Raw genomic sequence first — 25,774 nt, 5'->3', positions numbered from 1 at the left:
CTTTCTTTAAAAATAACCGAGCTTCTTTCAATCGGGTATTATCGACAGCAGCGAAAACACATAAAACGCATTATCAAGGGAACGATTTTTTGCATCGACATCGAGAAGTTCTTGAGCGATTCCTTCGAAATCGTAAATGAATCCCTGAGACGTTCCCTCTAGCCGATAAGGAAAAGATATCCCCGCCTTTTAGCATCCGTTGGGGTTTATCTGGTTCTTGAAATGTTATACCCGAATCAATTTTGACACGTAATTTGCGTTTTTCATATTTTCCTTGGAAAATATCAGATTTAAATTGAACGTGTTTAATATTACCAATAGTGATTTCTATCAACAATAATAGTAGTAACAGATTGTTCGATAAGTTTTGTCGTTCGATGAAACATATCGAACAACTTAATATTAGTAACCAGTTGGTAGTACCGATAATTGTACAGAAGTAAAATTATTATAATTCAAGTCATTTCTCCTATTCTCGTATAGATAAAGTAGTTTTACATATTTGAAATATATAAAATATTAGTGTGTATCAGTTGGTAGTATCGATAACTATACGGAAGTAAAATTATTTTATTCAAGACATTTTCTGTAGCGTTCGATGTCGCACGAATTTTCGTTCTTTTGTCTGCGAACATTGCAATTGAAAAATCGCTCGATTCCACGAGAGGTGAGAAAACTTTCAACGATTAAATAGGCGAGGATCGAGAGTGTTGTACGTTGACGAACTTTCTCGGACGCGATCCGAAATTACATCTCGCGATTTTGCAGTTAAATCTACCATTAACTTGCTAACGAAGGAGGAGGAGAAGGAAACTAGCTCGAGCCTGTACTTCTTTCGGAACGATCACGAAATACGATAACGAGGGGCAAGACCTGAGATCGATTTCCGTATTAAATTACCGATTCCTTGAAATCTTGCTGTTGCTTCGAGGAGGGCCTCGGTTTTAGAAGCATCGTCTCACGAAAACATCCGTTATCGAGTTGATAATCAGATTTTAAATCGAAACATTTGGGCATGGAATGTTTCGCGTTCGATACGAGAATTTTATTCGATGAAATTTTATTCGAATTTCGTCCTGTACTCGGCTCGATTCGATGAAACGTTGGACGAATTTTATTCGATGAAATTTTATTCGAATTTCGTCCTGTACGAACCTACCACCGAGTATTCGAACAACGCTAATGCTTGTACGTATGTAGGAGGGTCATCGAATGTTCAGCGTTCGATCTCTACCGGAAATATCACGCCATCGTTTCTCATCGTCACTGGAAACCCTGGACACGATGCATCACGAAGATGAAAACCATAAACGACCCTTTCCCCAACTTCTACGATCATTTTGCTCGATGTCACATTGCGTCGAATCGCCTCGTACATTTTAACGTTACAGCGGTGACTAATGAAACCTTGCCTATTATTCAACGATGAAACTCTTGTTTGTTCAAACATTCGCAAGACTAACTTGGACAATTCTCTACTTAACCATAGAAATTGATCCGTACTTAGCTTTTCACGTTGAATCAACCCCACTCACCGATTAAGTACGAATCTACGAATTTGAGAAAAACTTACGCTACGAAATCAAATTAGACGAACAACACTCTTTCGAAACTTAATTTTGCTCCTAAAACCGTTACGAAAGTGACATTTGAAAGTGACTCGTCGCGCATTTCTGTATTTTTCTGCACGTAAAAATCACATTTTTCATCTTATTTACCAGCGTGGTTCGTCATTATCCGCCACTCGCGCGTTTAACATTCAAAATAGAACCAGTTACTCGTCATTTGGTTATTACGATCCGAACGGTACTTCTAGTAGGTATATATCAGCATTCGAAAATTGTTTGTGAAAAATTTCCGTTACGAAATTATAGACCGTCGAGGCGCTAATAAAACTCTTACAATAGATTCCACAATTGCCTCTACAATTGCTGAGTCAACTGTAGTTATACAATTTATGCCTACAGTTGCGTGTCACAAGGTCTACGTTACGAACGTTCTTACAGTCTTGTATGGCATTTTACTCGTACATTTTCGAAATCATTGTCACAGTAGCTGGAGTCAATCGTGGAGTTGACAAATGTATCGAAAGGAGAGAGAAAGAACGTTTTTTATTTTCTTCGTGGAATATTTGATATCGTTGTTAAAAGATTTGCAAATTTTTCAATTCTTCGATCCTAAACACAAATCAAGAATTGTATGTAGGAATGTTTATTACACAAGTGTTCGAAAGTGTTGCACCCTCCTTCTCAATCGTCGAATTTAAATCCAATTGAGAATTTATAGGATCAATTGGATCGTAACATTCGTACAACAGCTACAAGAGCAATCACGGAATCGAAGGAACGTTTGTTAGAAGAATGGAAAATTCTTTACCAAAGTAATACTTAAAAAAAATTATACGAAATATACCTAAGCGTCTCGGAGCGATGTCCCCCCTTGAAGCTTTTCCTAAACCTACTCTATGCTAAAATTACGATACTACAATAGCCAACGAACAATAAAATATATATCAACGTGTCGAAAGTTCAACGACTGAATTCCGACATAAGAACATCAAAAGCTAATTAACGAGAGAAGAACTTCAACGTTAGTTCATTGATGATGTGGTTATCATCGGCTAAAATCGCTGATATCCTTTTTCTCTACCGTTCTTCGATAACCCTTTTCTTAAGCGTCCTTTTGCGACGACCACTTTTGCACTCTTTTAACGAAATTGTTAAATATCGTCGTCAAGGGCTCCCTCGGATCGGCTTCCCTCCTTCGTAACAAAAACCACAATGGGGTTTCGCGTAAGAACATCGGCACGATCGACACACGTTGAATAAATAAATTTCATGGAAACGTTGATCCCTATTTTTTTCTATTATTCCGTAGAGAAGAAAATAAACGGATGAAAAATCGTGAGAACGCGTACCGATAATCGAACTCGAATCGAAATCGTCGTGAAACGTATAAAATAATACGCGTAATTGATCCTTGAACAAACTTTGCGCGTATTCTGTGTCCAAAAACCATAGTCTTTGGTAATTTTCCAGTATCATCGAACAGTAATCGATCGGAATTTTTAGCCCGAGAATCAGCGGTACGTTTCAGTTTGGAAATTGTTTTTCTTCTATTTTTCTCATACCTTGCACACCGTTCTCACTTCCAACAAGGTTTGTCGGATTCTAATAACTTCCGTTCAAGGCTTGGTATCGATAATCCCATTGTCGAGTGGGTATCGAGAAAACTCCGGGGTTGAATGGAGTGCCGTAGCACCGCAGGAGACTGCTAATGCACTGTCAACAATGGATCTCTCACCGCGAAATCTCTTCCCCTGGAATGAATTCAGGCTATACTGACTTCGATTACTTCGCACACGAACGTCATGACAGTTTCACGAGGCATAGTTTTTAATCAAATTGAACGCTCCGCGTCTGGAGCGCCTCGCGAGAGGGTCCTGGATACAAATTCAAGATTTGTCTCGTACAAGTTCGATTAATTTCGTTCATTTCTAAGCACACGATACGAAATATTAGCTCTTGAACTAAACAACGAGGAGCGTGCACGATTTCGATAGGATTGATTTTTAATAGAATTTTAATATTCGATGTAACAGTCGCGTTACCTTTGCAAAAAAATCACGTTCGAATTCGATTATATATCTGTGGAAGTTACGTATTTTATGAAATTATCGTTACGTTTGCATCAGATCCGAATACGGATATAGCTTTGAACGGATAATTTTTTCATCGATCAATACCAGTTGGTAATAGATACGAGTTGTTGCAAACTCAATTTCTTACCATTAGCGAAACAAAATTCGACTGTTCTAATTATAGCGCCGCACTCCTTCAGTTACCGCCACTTGTTGCCTCCTTACTTGCAATTTGTGCCAGTTTCACTCCGTTTCTATCGTACAAATTCAATAGCTATCGTTTCGCGATACATTTTCCAAAAGATAGCTACGTTTCGTCGACAATTCTCTGGACAGAAATTCAGACATTTCGACTTTATTCCGGGATAAATTATACGCTGACAAATAATTTCTTTTCTTTTCGACTTTCACCGCCTGTGAAAAATAGTTTCCATTGGGTCGATTCGGAAAGTGATTTCGTTTTTCAAAATAGACGAAAAATAATTTTCGCCTTTCCCTCGTACTTTGGTATAATTTTCTATAAAATCGATGCATTCGGTCCAAAGACGTTGCAACGTCGTTGCAGCCCTTTTTCTACTCCGATTCATCGAGATTTGCGAAATAACTTTTCGTTGCATTTGTCGCGTTCTCGTTCGATGAAAATTTACCCCCAGCGAGGAATTTTTTAGTTTAGGAAATAGCCAGAAATCTGACAGAACCGTATCAACCGAATATGGGGCGTGCGGTGTATAAATTGAAAACCAATTTCATGAATTGTGGTTGTCGCAACTGTTGATGTGTGTGCATTGTCCTGATGAAACAAACACTTTCTTCCTTGTCAGTCCGGGCTTCGTTTCGACCGTTTACCAAACAAAGACCGGTTGATGGATCATTTTGGAAATTAACTCATTTTCACGAAAGAGTTGAACCTTTACAATGGCGTACGATTTTCAACGTTTCGGACACTATTCATGGGGGAAACGCGAGCTCAACGAACGTTCTTCGTAATTGGTAACTTTCTTGGCAGTTGAGGTTACAGATCGAACATTTGCGAAGCACGAATAACTATTATCGATGAAAAGAAAAATCGATCACTGTTTAAGAACGATACAAAGTAGATGTGGCTATTGTCGAGTAATTTTTGCTTAATCACAGACCTTATGAAAGATTAATTAAAAAGTTCGATGCAGTACGGTTAGCAATTTTTACCAAGATCGATCTTTCTTTCTCCCTAAAGAATCCTTTCGGGTCTTTACAATTTTATCGCATTTATCGTGCACTCGAATTTATTTCTAAAAATCTACCGTTATCGAAATTTCTTTACTTTTATTTAAATTTATAGAACACCTCATCGAGAAGATTAAATGTTCCATTGGCTACGCGTCTCTCGTATACGCAGCGTACTAGTTGTGCCAAGTCGGTATCCTAAATTTTTAACCTGTTCGAGCGAACCCCTATCAATCATTGTTATCTTTGTAAATTTCACTTTCTAACAATCCACCACCGGTTTTCACTGCCAATATCATCTTTCCTGTTCTTCGATTAAATTAGATCCATTTTACGATTCAATCCTCGGATTTAGCTTTCGTCGTTCCTGTCACGATAGTACTCTTTCTAACAAAATTTATGTTGGTTGTGGAGCAAAATTAGGGAGGACGAGTATTTGATTTATCGTTGGCGTCGCGTACTCCTCGAAGTGGTATCTCAGCACCACGCTGCTCTCACGCGCCTAATTAAATTTGTCTGAGTGAATTTATCAGAATGGACTCGCACGTAACGTACCGGTGTTTTCTAGGAAGACTGAACTAGGTGGTTCGATAACTTTTGTCGTTTTTCCACTGTACAAAAAAAAGTACTATGACACATCTTAGCGACTCGATTGGCAAATAGTCGGTCGGTAGATTTTTCAATTTTTGAATATTTTTCTAAAAATTTTTAAACGTTCGGGAAGTCGTTTCGTTCTTTCGGGTGAAAATGAAACACGATATTTTCCGAGTGCGTAAATATTTTATTAAATTATACACTCTCCATTTTATGAAACGAAATGACTCTCCGAACGAGCCGCTAGAAACGAAAGCTCCTCCTTTACGAGGGCCAATGAAAATTGTTCGTCGCGACAATTGGCAAGGAACGTTTGATATCGAATCGTTGGTGCTAAGAAGAACTATGGTCCTCGACGAACCTATGTGTTTGACCAAGTTCTTAAAAAGTGGTGGCAGTTTGTGGTGGGGTAACGACAGAAGGGTGAGAGGGGTGGGACGAACAGAAAGCGCGAAGAAGAGAACGCAGAGTACGAGAGAAAGAGGGAAAGCGCAGGGTGGCAAGTGCGGAGTTGCCACCCTTCGTCAGCTGTCCTGTACGAAGCAGCCAGTACGCGTCGTGGCTTCGCCACGTGCTTCTCGTGTCTTTGAAAAGTTTGTGTCAACCAACAGTGAGCAAAGTTCTTTTTTTTTTCTTTTTTTCTCTCTCTCTCTCTCCCTTTATTCGGCGATACCGCGCGCGTTGTCACGATTCACACGCGTAGACGTACCGAGCCCGACGATTACCCTACGATTTCACGATGCGATCGATCGGAAGGATCTCGACGACTTCGTCCGCGTGCACGATTTCGTTCTCGTGACCGTGAGATGAAGGGACCGTTCGAACGTCACCGATGGAAGAAGTTCAGTAATCGGTGAGTCAGTGGAAACGTCACGGTTTACGAAATTCGATGGTTCAACTATTGCCTCGTAATCCGTGGAGTAGATACCAACGCGGTTTGTTAATGATTATTCGCTCGTTGTACGTCTCTTGGATGTCAGTCGTTTTCCAAACGAGTCGTTTCTGGTTCAATTTTTGGTCAAACTTGTCGGAAGTGTAATCGTTGAAATCGTGCGCGCTATTTTCGGAAGTGAAATTAACGAAATTGTTCGCAACGTCTCTGGTAGTGAAGTTGTGTTTATTCTAGAAAATTATTTTTAAGTGAAATTGTTGGTAAGCTGTACAATTTTTCGGTCGTGAAATCGTCAAAATTTTACGCGGCTGGTGGTAGCGGAGTCTTTCAAATTCGGGAAAACTTTTGGCAATGAAACTGCTTCGAATGGTACGAGATTATTGATAGTTAAACCATTGAATTTGATGAAATATTGGAGAGTGACGGTTTTAAAATTCTATAAAATTATCGGTATACGATATGGATTCTAATGCAAACTTGGAAAAATGTTTATTTCTTTCGACACTTTCAATGTTTACGAATCGTTTATCGATAAGTCTTTGAAGGGGATTGAGAACAAAAAGAAAAATACAGAATATTTACTGTACGTTCGACTTATTGGTAATCTGGTGATTTAAGAATGTGAAATAAATGTTTACGAAACAAGTGAACGTGGTGGTTTCGAAAAATTGTTCCATTTAAATAATTTTCAAATAACTTTGAGAAATTTTGTACGATTTAAGCAAAAATCACTTGAGTTTATCTTACGAGTACCTATTGTAATATATTACAAACATATTTATCGACAGGTATCAGTTAATTAAAATATGGCACGAAAGTGACAATATTAAATGTACACGTTCAAATTGATAAGTATGCCCAAACTACGTAATACGTTAAATCCAGCTAACGTCGATTGTACAAAATATTAATTAGAACATTGTAACGTATATTTACGTAGATAAGAAAGTATTTTATCCGCAGGAATGTGATCTTTCTTGGGTTGTCGTATTAATTTCGTCACACTTTTTGATATTTTGTCTCGAGTTCCAATAAAAAAAAAAATATTTTACATCTCGGTTGAGCGTACGAGACGATACCCAATTCGAGAGAAGTCGACTTTAAGAATTGGCGCGGAATTCCCAGAACGCCGAAGATACGAGAAAACGAATGCATTTCGATAAAGGGGGAAAAAAAAAGGAAAGGATCCCTTTAGTTTTCTTTAAAATGGCGCGAGATTTATCGCGCTGCGAGTGAAGACGTTTCGTTATGTGAAAAAAAAGTGCCACTTAGGTACTGCGAAGAAATTCCCTTCGCGACTTATCGTCCTTCGATGCAATGACGATAATTCACCAGGGGGAAATAAATTCGCGCCTTCTTCTCTCGTTACACATCGTCGCCGGGACCGAAGAAAAAGATAGATAAACTGTTTTATGAATTTGTCCATGGACGATACCTTCGTGTTGCGCGTTTAATAACTCACGTAGCAAGAAATTATTACCCGCTTCTCTAAAAAATTTACGTAACGATCCTCCGTGCGCTGTGACATTGCACAAATTCGCTTACGACGATCGTTAATTGGTTTTATTTCCAGCCACGTGTTGTTAACGAGGAATATACTATTAAATACACTGAATCGTGCTTGTATTATGTAGATTTTGTTCACGTACATGGATCAAAGCTCGAAGAATAAAAACCCATGGTTAATTGTAATTGGCCACGATTCGTTTTCATGCGGAACGAAATTATTGTAAATGAAACTAAACGAAGTGGAGAATTACTTTAACGAAACGATTCGATACGATGAACGATTATCCGTGAAAGCTCGTCTTGAATGTTACAAATTCAATCGTTTGAGAAAACATTTGATATTTCTTCGTTTGCAAACGTTTGCAAACGTTTGCAACAGTAGAGATTAATTCTAAACATAATTACGATACTTCTTCTTGGTGATCTTTCCTATTTCGTTGGCTAAATTTAGAAAAATTCTTTCGCAGATAGTTGCTCTGAAAATGGTTTCTCGCGACTTGTGTTAACAAAATTCAATCAACTAAGAATCGAAAGGTACCGAGACAATTTTTCTTTTTACGTCTACCCTAAGGATATTACGGTTTCTTCTCGATACTCTTAATTCAATAGGAAAGATTTTCGATAAATGAATTTAACGACAAATTATATTCGTAGATTAAATTGACGTAATAGTTACGCACTTACAAAGTTGAATTTACTTTACCCATTGAAAGTTTAATCGACCGACGAAACTTGTCACGTTTCCTCTTTCCCAACCATTTCTATCCTTCATTCAGGCAATCCTTTCAATGAACTCGATTATTGGCAAAGCGTAAAAAAGATATACATAACATTCTGATTTCTACCGAATGAAGCCAAGGTACGAGTTATTCGCGGACTGATTAGAAAGTTTTATTATAAAAGTTGCGCTTTCCACCGGGAGATCTTTCCTGTATTGTCAAGAATTAGGTCGGAGGTATTCCGTTTGCCCCTTTGGCAATCAGTTTAAAAGTGCACTTTTCACTCGCAACACATCGACGATGCTTGCCGAACTTTCTGTTTCCGTACAGTTCAATTAAGGGACATCAGATCGCCGTTCACTTGTAAGATTTCACCGCAGTGAATACAGTTCAATAAAAAAAAAAAAATTACGAGAATTTCAGCGGAGACACAGTTAAAACATTAAAATTACAATTGCTTTTTACACGTTGAAATTATTCTAAACACGAAACTATATATTTAGTTTCGATTACTCCGTGCAGAATGAAAGAGAAAAGATTTCATGGAATGTGATTCGGTTGGCTCATTAATTTTACATAATATTATTTGCGTTCACCGAACTGCCTTCATTGTTAAATTATTCTTCGCGTAACAACGAGTCGGATGTGTGACAGTATTCATTGTACAGTTTTATCGCAGTAGCTTCATCAATACTAATAATTCAACTCGATAACGAATGAGGTAGCAGAATTTATAAATGACAAACCATGACATTGTGAATAATCATGGACAAAAGTGATAATTACGACAACAAGGTGTCAGCTAAGTGTACGAGATTTTCTCAACAAACAGAGATCCTGTTATTGACAATTCTCTTTGTACGATTTTCATTGGAAAATTATGGTATACAATTGATCGAAAACTCGATGTATATCTACGTTAATTGCTCCACGAAAACATAACGATACAAAAATATTACAAACGTAACATACAGTATCGAATTCGATTAAATTGTACAACCGCTATGAAATTCAGGAACAAAATTAAAAATTTCTTCCGTGAAATTATAACGGTACAAAGGTATTACAAATATAGTATACAGTATCGAATTCGATTAAATTGTATAGCCAGAAAAAATTTGTTCAACGAAGTAGTTGCAACTGTGACGTATTTTCGTGACAAGCTTCTACGATTTCGTTTGGAATGTATTCCAGTTCTGTCGCGGGTGGTGTGTAAGCTGTGTAACATCTATCGCGAAAACACAAAAGCCACTCCGGTATCGCGATAAACTCGAGTTCTCCTTTGAAACGGCGGGAAGAAAGTCGGTATCGTTATTTACCGCGACATTTTCACGGCGCGGGGGAGGCCTTGTCAACGCCGGCAGATTTCGTTTTCTGGAGGATCGTTGGGGCCAAACGATGCGTCTTGTGTTCACGAGCGTGTAATGCAATTTCTCGTTGACCCACCGGAGATGTTGTATTTAAGTCTGCGAAATTAAAGCGCACCGATCGAAACGGAAGCGCCCCGAACGAAACTTCGCGGCAGCGAATATTACTCGAGGACCCAGGACGATTCGACGTGACACCTTGACGTGAAATTACTTTCGTCGAAGGTGTCCCGACAATTTCGCGTTTAAAGAACAAATGAAAAAATCGTATCGTAGCGTTACCTCTCGCGAGAGATCGGACTACAATTTTCAAACTGTTACGAATCTTACGGTCAATCTTCCCTGGCAAAGAAAAAGAACCATTTCAAAATGTTTGAAATGCTTTCGTTTTTAACGAACCAGTGGAGGTATTTCAAAAATCTTGGTGATCGCTACGACGAACTTCAGCGAATACTATTTCGTAAGAAAAAAGCGTCAAACGAACCGCAAAATATGGGAAATTCCTTAAAGAGACCCGTAAGAAAAGACATCGATCAATGAAGCCGCTCGGACGACTTTTACATAATTGTATTTTTCTTACTGAGATTGGATTATAAATGAACGAGGGGGGAACACTTATATCGTCGATCCCAACTAACGAAGACTTTGAAATTTCAATTTAAAGACAGACAGGTTCGTCTCAAGGGACTACTTGATTTCTTAATTTTGAATGAAACGAAGCCACCGGATACTCGGGACCGAGCTGCGCGCCACCGTGAAAGCTTCTTTCGGCCATGAGAAAATAATGTGAATCGCGACATTATTTTCGAGTAAACAACACGGAACGCGACATGAATTTCAAGCTATTCAAAACGAGGCAAACGAGATTTTTATCGGCCACTTAGCAACTCTTCGTGAAACTTCATGTTTAATTCCACGTTCTAAGGAGACACCGGCAAGGGAAAACTCCCACCTAATAGTGAAACCACCACTCTGTGAGACAAATTGCGACCCTAACGTTTCATGCAACCTCTATCTTTATTACACGATACGCCAAAAAGCGACAGCGTTGAAATTATTAAACGTTCCGCTTTATTTTTAACAAATCGATCGAAAATGTGTCCACGATCGTGTTCTAATGTAACGCAAAGAATTTCAAACGATAATCGGACCGATTGGAATCTTTTATAAATTTTTGCGAATAATTTTTCATTAGACGGTTACCGTTACAAGAATATTGGCAAAGAACAATATTACTAATTTCAAATTAATTTGACGTATAAAAGCTATATTTCCAAGCGTACGCATCGTTGTTATATACGATTCAATAGTTCCAGTTTCTCACGTTGAAGAATTGAAAAACTAAAATTTTTCACAGTAAATTAAAACGAATATTACCTCGAACAAATTCAATAATTCGAAATTTCTATAGAATTCCCTCGAGTAAATGAATAAGTAATCTTATATCGGCGTGTTTATCGTATTGCGATAATCGAACAGCGAGAAGACCGCTCGATTAATTAGCAACAATAACTGAAACAGACATCGGTGACGCGACGCGTTAATTGCCAGCACACTTCATTAATTTTACACTTCGTCGTGCCGAACGAGCGTAACTTCCGATGCAACTTAACGATGCAATTATCGCTGTCAAAGAATTGTCCACGTTCGTGGTTCAATTAATTCGATATTTATTCCGTGCATGAAATTTTATGCAAAGCACCGATGCACCGTGTAGCGGGGTGTTAACTCGATATTAAAGTTAACGCGTCGACGTCAGGAACGAGTTACTTGACAATTACCCACGCTGCACTGTAAAAGCAACCTGTAACCGATCGAAGACATTTCATTCATAATTGATTAAAATTATCCAGCTCGAGTCGATGTTTCATAGTTCGTATTGCCTCGAAACTCATCTGAACCTAAGATCGTTTAACAAATCTATTTAAATCTACCTAAATTTACCTAAAGAAATCAGGATTTGTTTATAATCATCCCCTTAGATTCTACACGATCGTAGATTCCCCTTGAGAGATAAAAGTTCGACACACGACACATCTTTTGAACCAACGAGCGACCTAACTAAAATAATCAATAAAAATCTTATTCGACGTTTCTGTGCGAAAAATCTGTATCGATGACTATTTAATTCCACGACTGGGAACATGAAAACGAAAAGGAGAATAATAGAGATCTGCTGAAACTAGTGATCATCTTTCATTTCTTGGTACAACATTTGACGAATAAGGAAAAATGTTAAACGCGTTACCAGAGAGGGAAATAGCATATTACGTCGACAAGGTTGACTTGCATACCTATTTTAATTGGGCTTGTTTTTTTTTCTTTTTTTTTTTTTTTTTTTCGTTTTACTCTTTGCGAGCACTACATGGCTCTAAATTCTTCTCTCCACTCTACAACTGGCAGAGTATGAATAAACTCGCGCCTCAGAGGCGCCAGTCTTTCATGTACAACTGGAACATAACTTGTCAAGTAAAAACCCATTTTCACGCATCGTATACAATAAAAATAATGCTCCACACACGTAAGAACAAAAACGAACAAAAATTGTCAATTTGCTCATTTTTTAAAGTAATTTTCGTCCGGTTTACGTAACTCCCTTTACTTCGTCGAAAATATAGATTGTAACAGGAATTATTAAAGAAAACACGAATATTCTGCTCACGCAACGAGCACGCAATGTATTCTATCTATATAATGTCTTAACCCGTTAATATATTATACTTTAATTTACGTAACGTGTTATAATTTACGAGAAAAACAGCAGTGATCTCTATTCGACTTTGAACACCGTGGCTTAAAAATTACGATACCAGAAGAAATTTTAATAGCAGTGGAAAATATTTTTCCCAAATATTCCATAAATAGGACACTGAGGCTGTACGGGTTGACTATATAATTTCTATATTCGTATAGTTTAATTCTGAATGCCGGGTGTTTTTCAAAGGTGAATGCTTCGTTTGTATTGTTGAAGGGCAATTCGTCACGGATTCTGCAGGTCTCTGATAAATGTATTTCCAAACATTTGGTGACCAGACGCCTGGTCTTTCAAAGCGACATTTGGTCGGAGTCGAGGAAAATCCAAAACAATAATCCTAGTCCATGTTTCATTCCCGACACTTTCCACGCCCGTGGAATCATAAATTCTTTACCACCTTCGTTATGTAGTTCTATCAAAATTCGAATTCCATTCAAGAAAATCTCGGTCAATAGAACAATTTAGTGCTATTTCGATCCACCACTCGTATTCGTTGGCCAGATTGTAACGTCAAGCGCATCGATTTCATAAATTTTAGTGTCCATCAAACTATAAACATCACCAAACCGTAACGAAACAAACCAATAATGAATAATTCTCGTAGTTATCGCTGTACGGTAATTTCCGTTTTCGAGCGATAATTTTTGCAACGAATTCGAGTAACGAAATCATCTCCGTCACTGTCTACGTTTTTTCTCTTTTCAATGACTCGGCTCGCCGATGATCCCAGACGAGAGTCACCGGAGACACTTAGCTGTGATCGAATTTCATCCGCTAATGAAAATAAAATTTATCTATTTTTTATTACATCTTTACAATATTATTAACGTATGGGTGAAGCTTTTTTTTTGGAATTTCGAAGTAATTCGTTTTACGTATGTTTAATTAAAAGTAATCCGAGCTAGATGGTTTCTCGATTTATTTTCTTCGGGAGATCCTCGCCGATCTATTGGTAAAACTCTGATAAAGCAGCAGCTCGAATAATTATGAAAGATATTTGTAAGAAACGGTATCAAATCGTTGATTTTCTACGAAATTGAACCGCGCGTTATTCTTTATCGTTGATAAATATTTCCAGAATAGAAAATCGTCCCTTGGCGAAGCATTGGCTGAAAGTAGCAAGGTCGAAGACGCATTGAATAAATACCAATAGTTTGACGTCTATATGGGTCGAGATATCAGTTTAACAGCGACGATAAATCTAATCGCGTGAAAGCCCCGATGTCGAGGATTTATAGAAAGTCGCCGAGTTTCACGGTGTTATCGGTGCTTTTACCTGATTTAAACGTGATTCGTAACAGAACGTTACCAACGAGCGATATTTCGATAAACATGCAAAATCGAAAATGATCCGACGTTACGTGTAATTTAACGTCATTTTACGCGCGATAGAGTTCGACCCGAATCTCTGTTCGTCATATTTGATTCCGTGTGTACGAAAAAATAGCCGAGAAACAAACATTTGGAGTGGAAACAAATTCGGAACACGTCGGAAGCTTCAAACTTCCGGCATAGTTGTTAGCCATTTTGGTAAACAAGTTTATTGTATTCGAAGCTTGCTCATGGACGAAACTTGAAACTGGTGAGATTCTTTTTTATCTTCTGGACCGTAACAGTTAACATTTGTTGAAGTTTCGACCTTTTGTCGAACCGAATACGTAAAAATAATTAACTCTCGTAAGTTGAAGTAAATTTTGTGGCAGGTTTCTTCCTAGGATATCTCCATCGACACGAACACGTACATTTTATCTGTGAAAGCCGTGAGAAATATTTTGTTTACACCTTATACGAATAAATAGCGAAATTCGATTGTATCGATCGAAGAATAATTCAGTATTCGATAAGTGTGACTGTTCGACACTTATTGTCCAAACAATGATCAAAACGAAATACAAACAATTGTTATTGCGTGCAACTGTTCGTTGATACGTAACGCGATTAAAATTCTTAACGTTGAATGGAAATTTCGATGTAAAAGTATTATCTTGAAGACTAATGTCGCATCAGTGTGAATATCGTGGAGCGAAATCATATTTCAAGCATCAATCTTTCGCGTAGTAAAAATTTTATTGTTATATGTATCCTTATAGAAGGTTTGATTACGGCGATAAATTTTTCACTATTTTCAAATGTTTTATCGATATATTGGGAAACTATCTCAGTGTTTTCAGTGGCTTAATTTCATTTCATAGGCACTCTTGGTAATTTTATTAACCACCTAAACTTATAACTTGATCAATTAAAAGTACCAGTGGGTTCTATAGTAGAAAGTAAAAAACTGCGAGGCTTTCATTGACCGTAAAATTGAAATTAAATCCTGTAGCAGTCTTTTCAAATTTTCCATTAATTAGAACGTTCTATAAAAATGTACGAGCAGAATTTTACAAACGAAAAGACAAGAAAAAAATGTACAAAGTACTTTAATATCTTCCCTGTATAAGAAACAAACAAGACGATTAATTTTTCATCTTTATAATTTTAAAATGATAGGGAAACAGAGGGTTCTAAATAAATTTCAGCTAGAGTACAAAAATGATACCTATGTATAACTTTCTTTTTTTTTTCTCGAAAAATTACAATAGATTTCCCATCCTATTCTTTTTCTATCGTAAATGTAACATATACAAGCGACATCCACGAATCTTCGACAAGGAACACTTCGTGTATATATATATTGCGAGTAAACGCACTCTCTGAAGCGATATCGGTAAAAAAAATTTCCCCAGAAACGTTAATTCGAGTCAATTGGTCAGCGATACCATCACGTTGGAAGATCCCGTTCACTCGGAGAACAATTACATCTCCGTAACAATATCCGTGTTTCGCGCGCTAAATACAATCGCTCGATCCCCACTCTTTCCGCTGTTGAACGTTAAGACCGAGATCCGCGAAAGTGCAATTTCCGTGGGCATTTAATCGAGCTCGGTTGCAAGCGGTGAAACGAAAAAGAGAGAGAGAGAGAGAGAAAAAAAATACAAAAAGGATCTTATCGAGGATCGAGGGAAACGTGAAAAGTTGGCTCGAAGGAAGCATCGAAGTCGTGAAATAGAGGGCCGCCAGAAGAAACAAGAGTTGCTCGTTGTTGATCGACAAATAAAGTATTGCTCGAGAGGGGGAGTCGGTGGTGCTCTCATCTTTGCACCGGACGCGGTAATGGTCTACCGAGTTGCAGTAGCTTTTCATTTCTCGCTTCTCTTTTTTTTTTCTTTTTTTCTCCGTTTACAGGATATTCACCACAGCGGTTCCCCGAGAGCGAGATTATCATAGGGCGATTTTTCCAACGCTTGAGCGTTACGCGATTCTGTTTTGCGTTTCCAACTGGCCGATTGTGCTCGAGAATCCACAACGGTCTAGAACACGTTCCCGTTTCTCGAGGAACCCCTTTTTTCAGGAGCGTTTCGAGACATCGCGAGGAAAATTTTTCGCGATCTCGAGAATCTTTGGAAACGCGACTCGTTGCACTCGCGGCTTGGACGAAGTATCTACAAAGTGGTAATAAATATTAGGATACTTGATAAGTGATTTCGTTTTCCAAAACGGAGGATGTATAATTTAACGGAATGTTTACACGCTGTAAAAAAATCGTGTTTCTTTTTCACGAAAAAAAAAAACTAAATGACTTTTCCAACAAGCTAATATTATCGTTGTTATTTTGGTTGCTACTCCTGCTACTATCGTTATTATTTCTGCTGCTTCTCTTGTGGTTATCGTTGCCGTTAAATACACACGAATCTTCCGATAACGTCGTAAATGTTGAAATCGTCGAGTAAACGTGTCCACAAATTTGTTCGAGTGCATACTCCTCGAGGATGGTTTACACCGCGCGTGAAAATTGTCTCGGAGAGCTGTACGTGATATTCGCGAGTAAAGAGCGCAACGAAAGCCGCGCGTTACGTGTCGTTGGAGAAGTTTCGCGACAGGGAAAACGCCATTGGCTAAACCGATAAACAGCAGAAAGCTTTAGCCGTGCGGCTACGTTGAAAAATATTTTGCTTCGAGGCTTCCGTCGGATACGAGTTAGAAAAATCCTCTTAAAGGATGGCTTTCCCGATCGTATAACCCCCCGCCGTGTGTAAGGTCCTTTTCACCTAGCGAAAAGTGCACGCGGCACGCCGTAAGGAGCTTCCTTGTTCCATTCGTTCTATCAGTGATGTATCACTCCGTTCCTTTGCGCGGAGATCATTGAGCTATTTTTTTACCGATCGTATCGTAAAGTTTACCGAAGAGGTTCATCGGTTCCGTATCGTGATCATTTCGAACGTGTCTCGCGAGACGAGAGTGTACGTATATTTTCTCGCGAGCATACGTCACGATTACTATAATTCTTTTTTCGTATAACTCGAAAGACAACGTACGAACGATCCCGTTTACGTTTGCAGGCATTTCAATCGTACACGAGTAACTAAAAATCGGTTCAACGAGTATTTGTATCTTTTAAAAACAATATTGCGCGAACAATGTTGCGATTATTGAAATTTTCAACCACGGTTCGATTTAATTGGTGGTTATTTCGGGATTCGGAGTATTTGCCACAGTGAAGGATAATCCGTTTCGATGTAACATCTCGTCGGCTTTAAACTCCAATAATGTTTCTTTAGTAGGTAGCGATGGGATCGACCCAAAAACATTCTCATTAATCCCAATATGTATCAATTCCCAAGCACGTGAGGCATGTCGGGGTATTAAATAGATATTGAACCGAATTGTCGTTTGTGTTTGTAAGATGTATTCGTTGGTATTTGTTGTAGTGTTGGTACAATTCGAACATCGAGTATCGTTCGGATCTATTAAACGAGAAAACGTAGTAGCTGGTTTATAAAAGTATCGTGTACAATTCGAATAATTTTCGATGAATTTTTATGTCGATCTTTTCGAAAGTTGGACTTAAACAAGATAACCTTGCAACTGGTCTATAAAAGTATCGCGTTTAGGATTGTTCGAATAATTTTGAATAAATCTTCTTATCAATGTTTCCCAAAGTTGGAAGTTTTCCAAAGTTTCGCGATCCAAGAGTGGAGTGTACGATAATTTTTTATATAGAAAAATGTAAACGATTCTTTTCGTTGATACATTCGTCGTCGGAGTTTAGCAATTCCAGATAATCATTTACGAGTCATCGTTGTTTGAATCAATTTTCACACGATACTTGCTTTTCGTTTTTTTTTTCAAGAATCGACTACCCAATATTGTACAAAATCTTTGCCCGAATTAAAAATTGGTCTCGTTCGCGCGATTATTGACCAAAATAACGGGAGAAACCATTCCCTTGAGAAAGTTAACGACATTAATTTTCTTAGACGCGTATTTCCTCGGTTATCGGATCCTTTTTAATAACCAATATCGCGCAACGATTTAAACGTAATCGAAGCGACAAGGGATTACAAAACAGTTCGTACCGGTTTGAATTTATGCGAAACATGCCTTCGTCGTGCTTCATTTTTTTATTTTTTTTTTTATTTTTCAACGCAATATCGCGCAAAGCTTCGAACGTAATCGAAACGACAAAAGATTACGAAGAAACAACATTTGTTCGAATTTACACGGCTGGTACCAACATCGTGCTGTTTTTTTTTCTTTTTTTTTTCGTATTTTTCGAAGCTACGTACGCTACGTTATTCGATATGAAATTCAAAAATGAATTATCGACGTGCGTCGGCAATTTAGATTAAAATTAAACACCGATAGATTTTGCAGTTTAACGAACGTAGCTGACGGGAGTTGCGTTCAACGACTTTTTTTTTTATCGCAAAATTTATCGAATTATATTTATTTACCACTGGAGAAAATAAAAAATCATTGAATCGAACCAAGTTTGTCCGGTTTGATCGATGTATTTGTAAAGTTTTATAGGAAAGACACGAATAAAATACCGTTACAAAAAAATAGAATGTTATAAACGTTAAAAAATGTTGGTATACGGTCGATACAACGCGCAAAAAATTTAATCTATAATGGACCGTTCTTAGACGTCAAAGAAACAAAGCGTTTTACAAACTGCTGTTGCTTCCGCTATTATTCGGCTCGCGATCCTTCTCGGTATCTTGATCGGGCACGTCGTTACGATCGACGTTCCCGCGATCATCCGAGTCCGTTTTATTGCTTTTCACATCGTCGCGCGAATGTTTCGGCTGCAATTGCTGCGACTGCTGTCTTTGCGGGCTACGATTACGAGAAGCAGATCTTCTGCACGATTTCCCGTTCTCGTTGTACTTAACTTCTTGACGCGCCGGTGTTTTCCTCCTTCCTGGAAACAGTTTCGTTCCTTTCGTAACAAATAAGACTTTCCATAATTCCCGACTTCTTATATCTAACAATCGAGGAAATCGATAAATAGCGGATTGCGAACCGTGGTGTCCTCTTGGTCGTTCGTACATTTATTTGTAAACGAAATCGAGGAACATGTTTGCCACGATTAACCTTGTCAGTCGACAACGAGAAAGGAGAAGAATAAAAGAAGATAAATTAAACCAGAAGAAGAAGAAGAAGAAGAAGAAGAAGAAGAAGAAGAAGAAGAAGAAAACAAGATAAATTAAACAAGAAGAAATATAAAAAGAAAAGCTAATATTCCATTTGGATAAGCTACAAAATACAAACGTTCAATGATAACGTTACGAAGCGTACATTCGGAGAACTTTAGTTTTGTCCTTTGTCGCGTTTCTTTTTTTTTTTTATTTTTAACGAGTCCGTATAAAGAAATCCATCGAGTTGCCAAGAGTATCCAGACACCTTTTGGACGACGATTTTCAGACGAGTAATTCAGCCTTGTTCTGTGTCAAGGTACAGTAAATACCGTCGATAAATACCGCTCAGTTTGTTCTCTAAATTGCTAGTATTCCACCGGAAGAATAGAACCACTCTTTCGTGAATCTCGAGGGTTCTGGGTCTCCTTATACGGACCGTTTTGAATTATACAGCGTGTTTTAACATCGATGACCTAAACATTAGCTAGGTACGGTATCCATCGAAGCAAACTATCGATAAACATGTTCAAAGAACCGATCTCGGTTCTCTCCTCGAAGAATGAAAACATTCGATATTTCCAGCCGACGACGATTCACCGTTAAATAAATATCTTTTTTCCAAAATATTCACATTTCAAGCAACTTGATATCACACGATGGGAAACAACTTGAAAGTTTCTCGAGCTTTGCTACAATCTTTCAAAGATAATGTTTTCGATACCGTTCGAGAGAATGAGAAGAAAAGAAGAAGAAGAGAAAAAAAAACGAAAATCGATGTTTCTATCTGAAATTACCATCAGATTGCCTTCCAAGATCTTTTCCTCGCTGCTAAGTTTTATCAAAATTCTCCTCGCCCTGAAGATCGTTTCATCGATACAATAATGGATCCAAGGTAGACTCTACCGGATAAGGTTTACCTTGTTCGTTATTTTTACGAGTTACCGTACGTACGCAAACCGTACGTACCCGGATCATCGAGTTTTAAGACACCTTGTAGAATAGGAAAGAAATTGTAACCGCGTGGATGACCTTGATCGGGCTACTACACACTTGTATATCTTACCTCTGGTCTTTCGATCGTCGTAGTCGCTGTTATCCGATAAATCGGAATAGTATTCCTGATCTCTCGACTTCACCTTGCCCCTTTTACGATTGGACGGTGACGACGACGCGTTCCCGATATCAGCTTTCAACCTGCTGTCGGAGATCCTGCGTCGCGGTGACCGATCTCTCTCCCCTTTCTCTTTGTACTTCAGATTGCGCACCTTTCCTATGTGCTCCAAAGATACGTCCTCCTTTGAGGATCCGCTTCGACGTCTCCGTCTTTTCTGACGACTCCGGCCTCGTTTGCGCTTTCTATCGCGGTGTTGGCTCTTCCGTTTCCCTTTCCCTCTACGGAGATTAAATTATTGGACGGTAACGAAGGGCACGTTCGATGTTACTCCGATTCGTATATCGTAGGGCTTCGTATATTTAATTTAGTTACCGAATAATGCATTTCGAAAACTGTTCAATTATTTAATTATACTGTTTCGATTAGTTCCCGTTTCACGTAACGAATCATGTTCTACTGTCAAAAATTTTTATGTTTCGCAACATATACAAGTAATAACGATAAATGTCGAAAAATTTAATCTCAATCTAGAATTGATATTCTTGGGAATGAAATTCACTGAATTACAATCGATTCAATTATAGAATTCTTCGTACGACGAACCAGTGATAAATTATACAAGAAGGACGAAGATCCAATGGTGATAAGAAACTAAATTTGTGGAAGATATCAAAATTCTGTTGACAATTTCATGAACCGTTTGACGTCAATTCTTGAATCTTAACAATTAATTTCGTTTCCGAGCAACGAGCAAGAACACAGCGAACGTTTCGATCGCACGATCGTTTAACGAAATTGATCGAATTTACGGTGAAAAGTATGCTAAAAATCGCAGGGACAGAAGTATCAGGGGCCGGTACAAAATTATAAGCTTCTCTTAAGTGCACTACAAACACGCTGCATTTTGCACAAACGTTACCGTTCAACTCGTGAAGTATAATTGCTCCCATATTACTCGCAGAGTCTGCAAGTTCCGCGTGAAATGTTTGCCAACTACTCCCGAACTGTATTTTCAGGGACGTAAAGCGGTTAAATAAGTGATTCATCATAATAATATCACTGTGAAAAGTGGTTTTAACGCGAAGCTACACCGTTTCTCGCGATTTCTCAAACGCGAGGTGTTGTTTTACTATCAAAGAAGAACGAAAGAAAAAAAAGAAGAAAACTTCGGCCTCGATTTAAGAAAACAATCAACTCCATCGTCTGCCGAGTGAACGATCAATATCGAAAGTATAAAAGTAACCGAAAAAATATTATTACCGGCTTCACCGTAGGTCCGCGGATCACTGTTCGAAAAGCTACCGTATCGGACGATCGAGTATCGTTGAAACGTTCCGATTCTGTTTTTCGATCGTTCGAATTTATTCGAGTTGCTGGATTTATTCCGGAATCGATCGAATAACCGAGCCACTCGAGGTATTCGAGTGCTCGGCCCGTTTTTTAGCGAGCCCTTGGACAGGTCGGTTAACATCGGCCTTAATGTCTGCTGTTAAGGTAATTTTCGAAGGAGGGAGACTCCCATAACTGTATTATCCGTTGGATATTAATTGGATCGTAGTTTCGTGTCCCGTGAAAAGTTTCCGGGTGCGTTGAAGCGCAATTAAAGTACAAACGCCTACCTGTTCCCCTCTCTGCTATCGGAGCTGGTCCTCCTGACGGTTGGTTTCTCCGTGTCCAACATCATCATTCCTTTCAGCGTTCTTTCGTTGTTACTCTCGATAGCGGCCTGCCTGGCCGATGCCGGATTTAACGTGAACAGTAGCTTGTAACGACCGCTTCGTTGCCGCAGGAGTCCGGCGTTTACTGCGTGCTTCAGAGCCCGCTGAACCTAAAAATTGATCCCGCGTAAAACGAGAAACGGAGCTCTACCCACGATCCCCGTTTACGTGTTCGCGAATCCTTTTATTTCGTTTTAAGAGACCGCGGGTAAACAGATTTTATATTTCGTTAGTGGATAAGCTTCGAACGATTCGATGAAGTAAACTTGAACGAGTAAACTTCGAACAATTGGGTGTTTTCGAATATCGTTATCGAGTAATTGAGTATTCGAATATCGTTATGGATTAATTGAGTATTCGAATATCGTTATCAAGTACTTGAGTATTCGAATATCGTTATGGAATAATTGAGTATTCGAATATTTGAATAATCGAAGCGTACGAATATTCGAATAGAGTTAAATTCGACAAGCAGCTCCAGCTCCAGTCGAAACCACGAATTTTCGCCCACACTGTACAATGTCCTGAGAGCGTTTGAGGGTATCGGTACTCGTTCCAGAAATATATGCAAGCTTTCCCCGCTAACAAAGCTTCATGTGAGAAAGATTCTAAGCTCGTGCAGGCTTTCAGTGTTCTAATTGTAAGTATGAAAGAGAATGTTCTAAGAGGCTTCCTCGGGCAAGGATGCCAGCTCACAGCTTCGTCCATCGATTGCCAAAACACTTTCGAAAGTTCCTGGAACACTTCGAATTGTTTGGCAACCGTCTGCGATATGGTGTCTGGAATCTTATAAATTAGCAGCCGGTGTTTCGTAAAATAAATGTACGAAACGAAGAAATTCATAAAAATATGGTTCGAAGATTGTGCAGAACGTTTTCTTGAAAAGATTCCCAAAAATTTAGGGAAACTATCAAACGAAAGAGCTAGATATTTCGAAGCAACTAACTATCCTGATGGTTAAAACGGTTAAAAGAATCTTGAGAACGGACCGATTGTTAATCGTGAGATACGAAGTCGTGCAACGTCGATGACGTTGCATAAATCGTGTAGTGCGAACCAAACATTTGAAATGAATATTGTAAAACCAAAGAAAAAAAATGCGACAGATTGTGAAACAATAAGGTAACGAGATAAAGAAGAAATAGTTGTACTATGACTCGTACGATATTAATTTATATTTACAAATACGGCTTTGTCACCTGCATCGTTAGGTTTCGCGACGTGCTTCTCGATGTTTCTCGTAAGAAATCGAGGATGTCTCGAGCGGTCGATCCTTTAGCCCCGCATAGATGTTCCACTGCTTCGAGGACACGATTCATTAATCGTGGATTCGAAGGATGTGCCATATTGTCTCTAAAACTGGAACCGTTTGCAAGTTTCAATTTTCTGCACCTGCGTTATAAAAAAAGAAACGACGTGTACACCTTAATGTGCGAACGAAACGTATTTCGAGGTGTAACGTACACAGACTGTACTTAACCTGACGGCTACTTCCTAGTGTGTGTACATTTTATATATTTTATACTCTCACCCGTTATCACGAATAACCCACCACAGATACACCGAGTCTTCCAAGGAATAAACGACTTTTCGTTATTGGACTTTCCGAAGGTATCAAAGACTTAAGAACTCGAGAGTTTGTATAGTTGAAATTGAGTTTGTAAAACAGGGAAGAATTTCGGAAGAATTGGACACAGTTTTTTACGCGATCCTAGATAAAAAAATCGATCGATTCTAGAGGACCCAATGTGCCCAGGTACGGTCCGAAATTACAATATCCGTGGAGGATTCAAAACTTTTTACGAAAATTAATTATCGGTGATGTACAGACCCCGGAAAGAGTGGTGTAAATAGAAATTAAAGATATTAAAGGATATTTATTTGCAATAATCGTTAATAAAAGTAAACTGAAACGAATACTACGATAAAATGAACGAGACAGAAGTTACCTTCGGGTATGTAGAACGACGTCAAAGTTAATGTCAAATTTGTCTCATTATTCATAAATGAAGTGTGAAACGGTATTCGAATAGATATTTCTCCAAACCACAAATTTAATTAAAATATCTTGAATTCTATTGAAATCACCAATAAATTGCCATTTATTGAAACGCGTTGCCTGGCATTTTTGTTGTCTTTTTTTTTTAAATTTTACGTCACGAGGCAAAGCTACCAACTTCAGTACGCTTCCGTATTTAAATCGAAATTGTAACACTTTAACCAATCAAGGTATCAAAGTACACTTGTAGTATCAATTTACAAAAATGATTTCTACTCGAGTTTTCGCAATCTCGATTAGGACGAATCTGTGATCAATTTTCCAACAAATTGTCGTTAAATGTGGATTAATTCGGTAACACGGTAACGCGAGTTAAAATATGAAAAATGTAAATCGTGTTATTATCTTACAAACTGCATCTAGGCGTAAAGTTGGAGTAAAATGTGGAAAACGTGGGTACTTCAGAGTGAAGTGTGTCTACGTGATTTTCACGTTTTCCAGTGAAATGTGACGCCTATATCTTTAAAGCGGTGCACCTTAAATTTGAAGAGTCTACTCGTGTGTAACTTCCTAGTCAGTTGCTGCCATTAAATCTATTCGTTTGTCGCGAATATTTACATTTCGAACGTAACGTATGAAATCGTGATAATATAATACAAAGTTTAGAAATTTTCAAAGCCAGAAGAATCGTTCGAATCGTTATCGAACGTGATAAAAATTGAACATTTCGAATCCACTGTACAATAAACAAATGGACTTTCGTTCCATTTTATCGATACTGAATACACATGGGACCGTAATAAAAAAAAAGTCTCTGTATTCACAATATCGATCTCGAAACTTAAAGATTCGTAGTCTGCCTTTTATTTTTCCCATACCACACGGTTACTTAATTTTCATCGTAAACTGCTAATAATCGCAAAAAAAAAGGTTACCAAACATTCCCCAGTGTACTTTACTCGACGTACCCTAAAGAAATTGCACAATATTCAAGTGTTCGAATATTCTCCGGACTCTGAATAGAACGATAACGAATATCGGAATAGCAACGATTCTAAATAGAACGCGGAACCGTTTACTCGAGTACATCCACTCGTGGAACGCATCCCTCTTTTTGATTACCCGTGCGAGCGTACACATACACTCTGCAAATGATATAGTACTCCGTTCGTTTGACGAGCGGTGAGAATTTCGGGAAAGGATCGAAACGGTTAACGAAGAAGCGACGTAGAGACGAAAGCGTTCTGATTATCGCCGTGTATCGCGGTGAATTAAATTGCGAGTCAAACGTGTCTTCGGCAGCTGGTGGGGATTTCGCGCGAATTCGCACTGTTTGCCAGCGATAGAGTCGGCTTGTTTGCTGGCGTTGCGGCCTGCTTGTTTTCCTCCGCTTTGGGCGACGAGAAGCGGGGGGTACGATTGAACGTCCGTGAACGGGGGTACGGTGTTTTGTGTCTCGTGGAACGAAACCGGAGTTTCCATGGGAGACACGTCGGTTTCTCCGTACAAAGGGACACCCATCACGGACGAATTAATTCGCTAATTCGATTCCTTTCTGCGGCGGTCGATTGGCTGCGCCCGCACGCCCGTTGGACCGCGGCCGTAGAATGGTATTAATTATCGTCGATCTACCACGTAATCGAACCTTCCCTCTCACCGATCGGAAACTCCTCCTCTCGACCGTGATACCACACGATCGTTTCGTACGCGTTCTTAACCCTTTCGTCTATCGTTCAACGACAATCTTGCATCCGGCACGAGGTAACGGAATGTTGCGCGTTGGCTTCGAATCAACGGAGT

The 25,774-nt window shown here is 38.7% G+C and overlaps 2 protein-coding genes across 2 annotated transcripts in view; one reads left to right on the top strand and one right to left on the bottom strand.

Moving 5' to 3' along the window:
* Positions 1-5,953: 5,953 nt before the first annotated feature.
* Positions 5,954-25,774, top strand: part of Grd (GABA-gated ion channel) — a 66,088-nt gene continuing 46,267 nt past the window's right edge. Inside the window, exon 1 of the mRNA XM_076325095.1 lies at positions 5,954-6,293. The gene's annotated coding sequence lies outside the window, so the exon portion shown is untranslated. The remainder of the gene's footprint in view (positions 6,294-25,774) is intronic.
* LOC143153644 (uncharacterized) lies at positions 17,177-23,321 on the bottom strand. The gene is made up of 5 exons (XM_076325063.1): positions 23,175-23,321; positions 21,877-22,085; positions 20,207-20,535; positions 18,678-18,926; positions 17,177-17,466 (listed from the first exon to the last, which is right to left on the bottom strand). Exons 1-5 carry the CDS (start codon positions 23,319-23,321, stop codon positions 17,177-17,179), a joined length of 1,224 nt encoding a protein of 407 aa, XP_076181178.1.

The sequence above is a fragment of the Ptiloglossa arizonensis genome, chromosome 13 (genome assembly GCF_051014685.1).
Source record: "Ptiloglossa arizonensis isolate GNS036 chromosome 13, iyPtiAriz1_principal, whole genome shotgun sequence".
NCBI lineage: Eukaryota > Metazoa > Arthropoda > Insecta > Hymenoptera > Colletidae > Ptiloglossa > Ptiloglossa arizonensis.
Note: the sequence above shows the minus strand (reverse complement) of the source record. Positions and strands in the feature narration are given on the sequence as shown.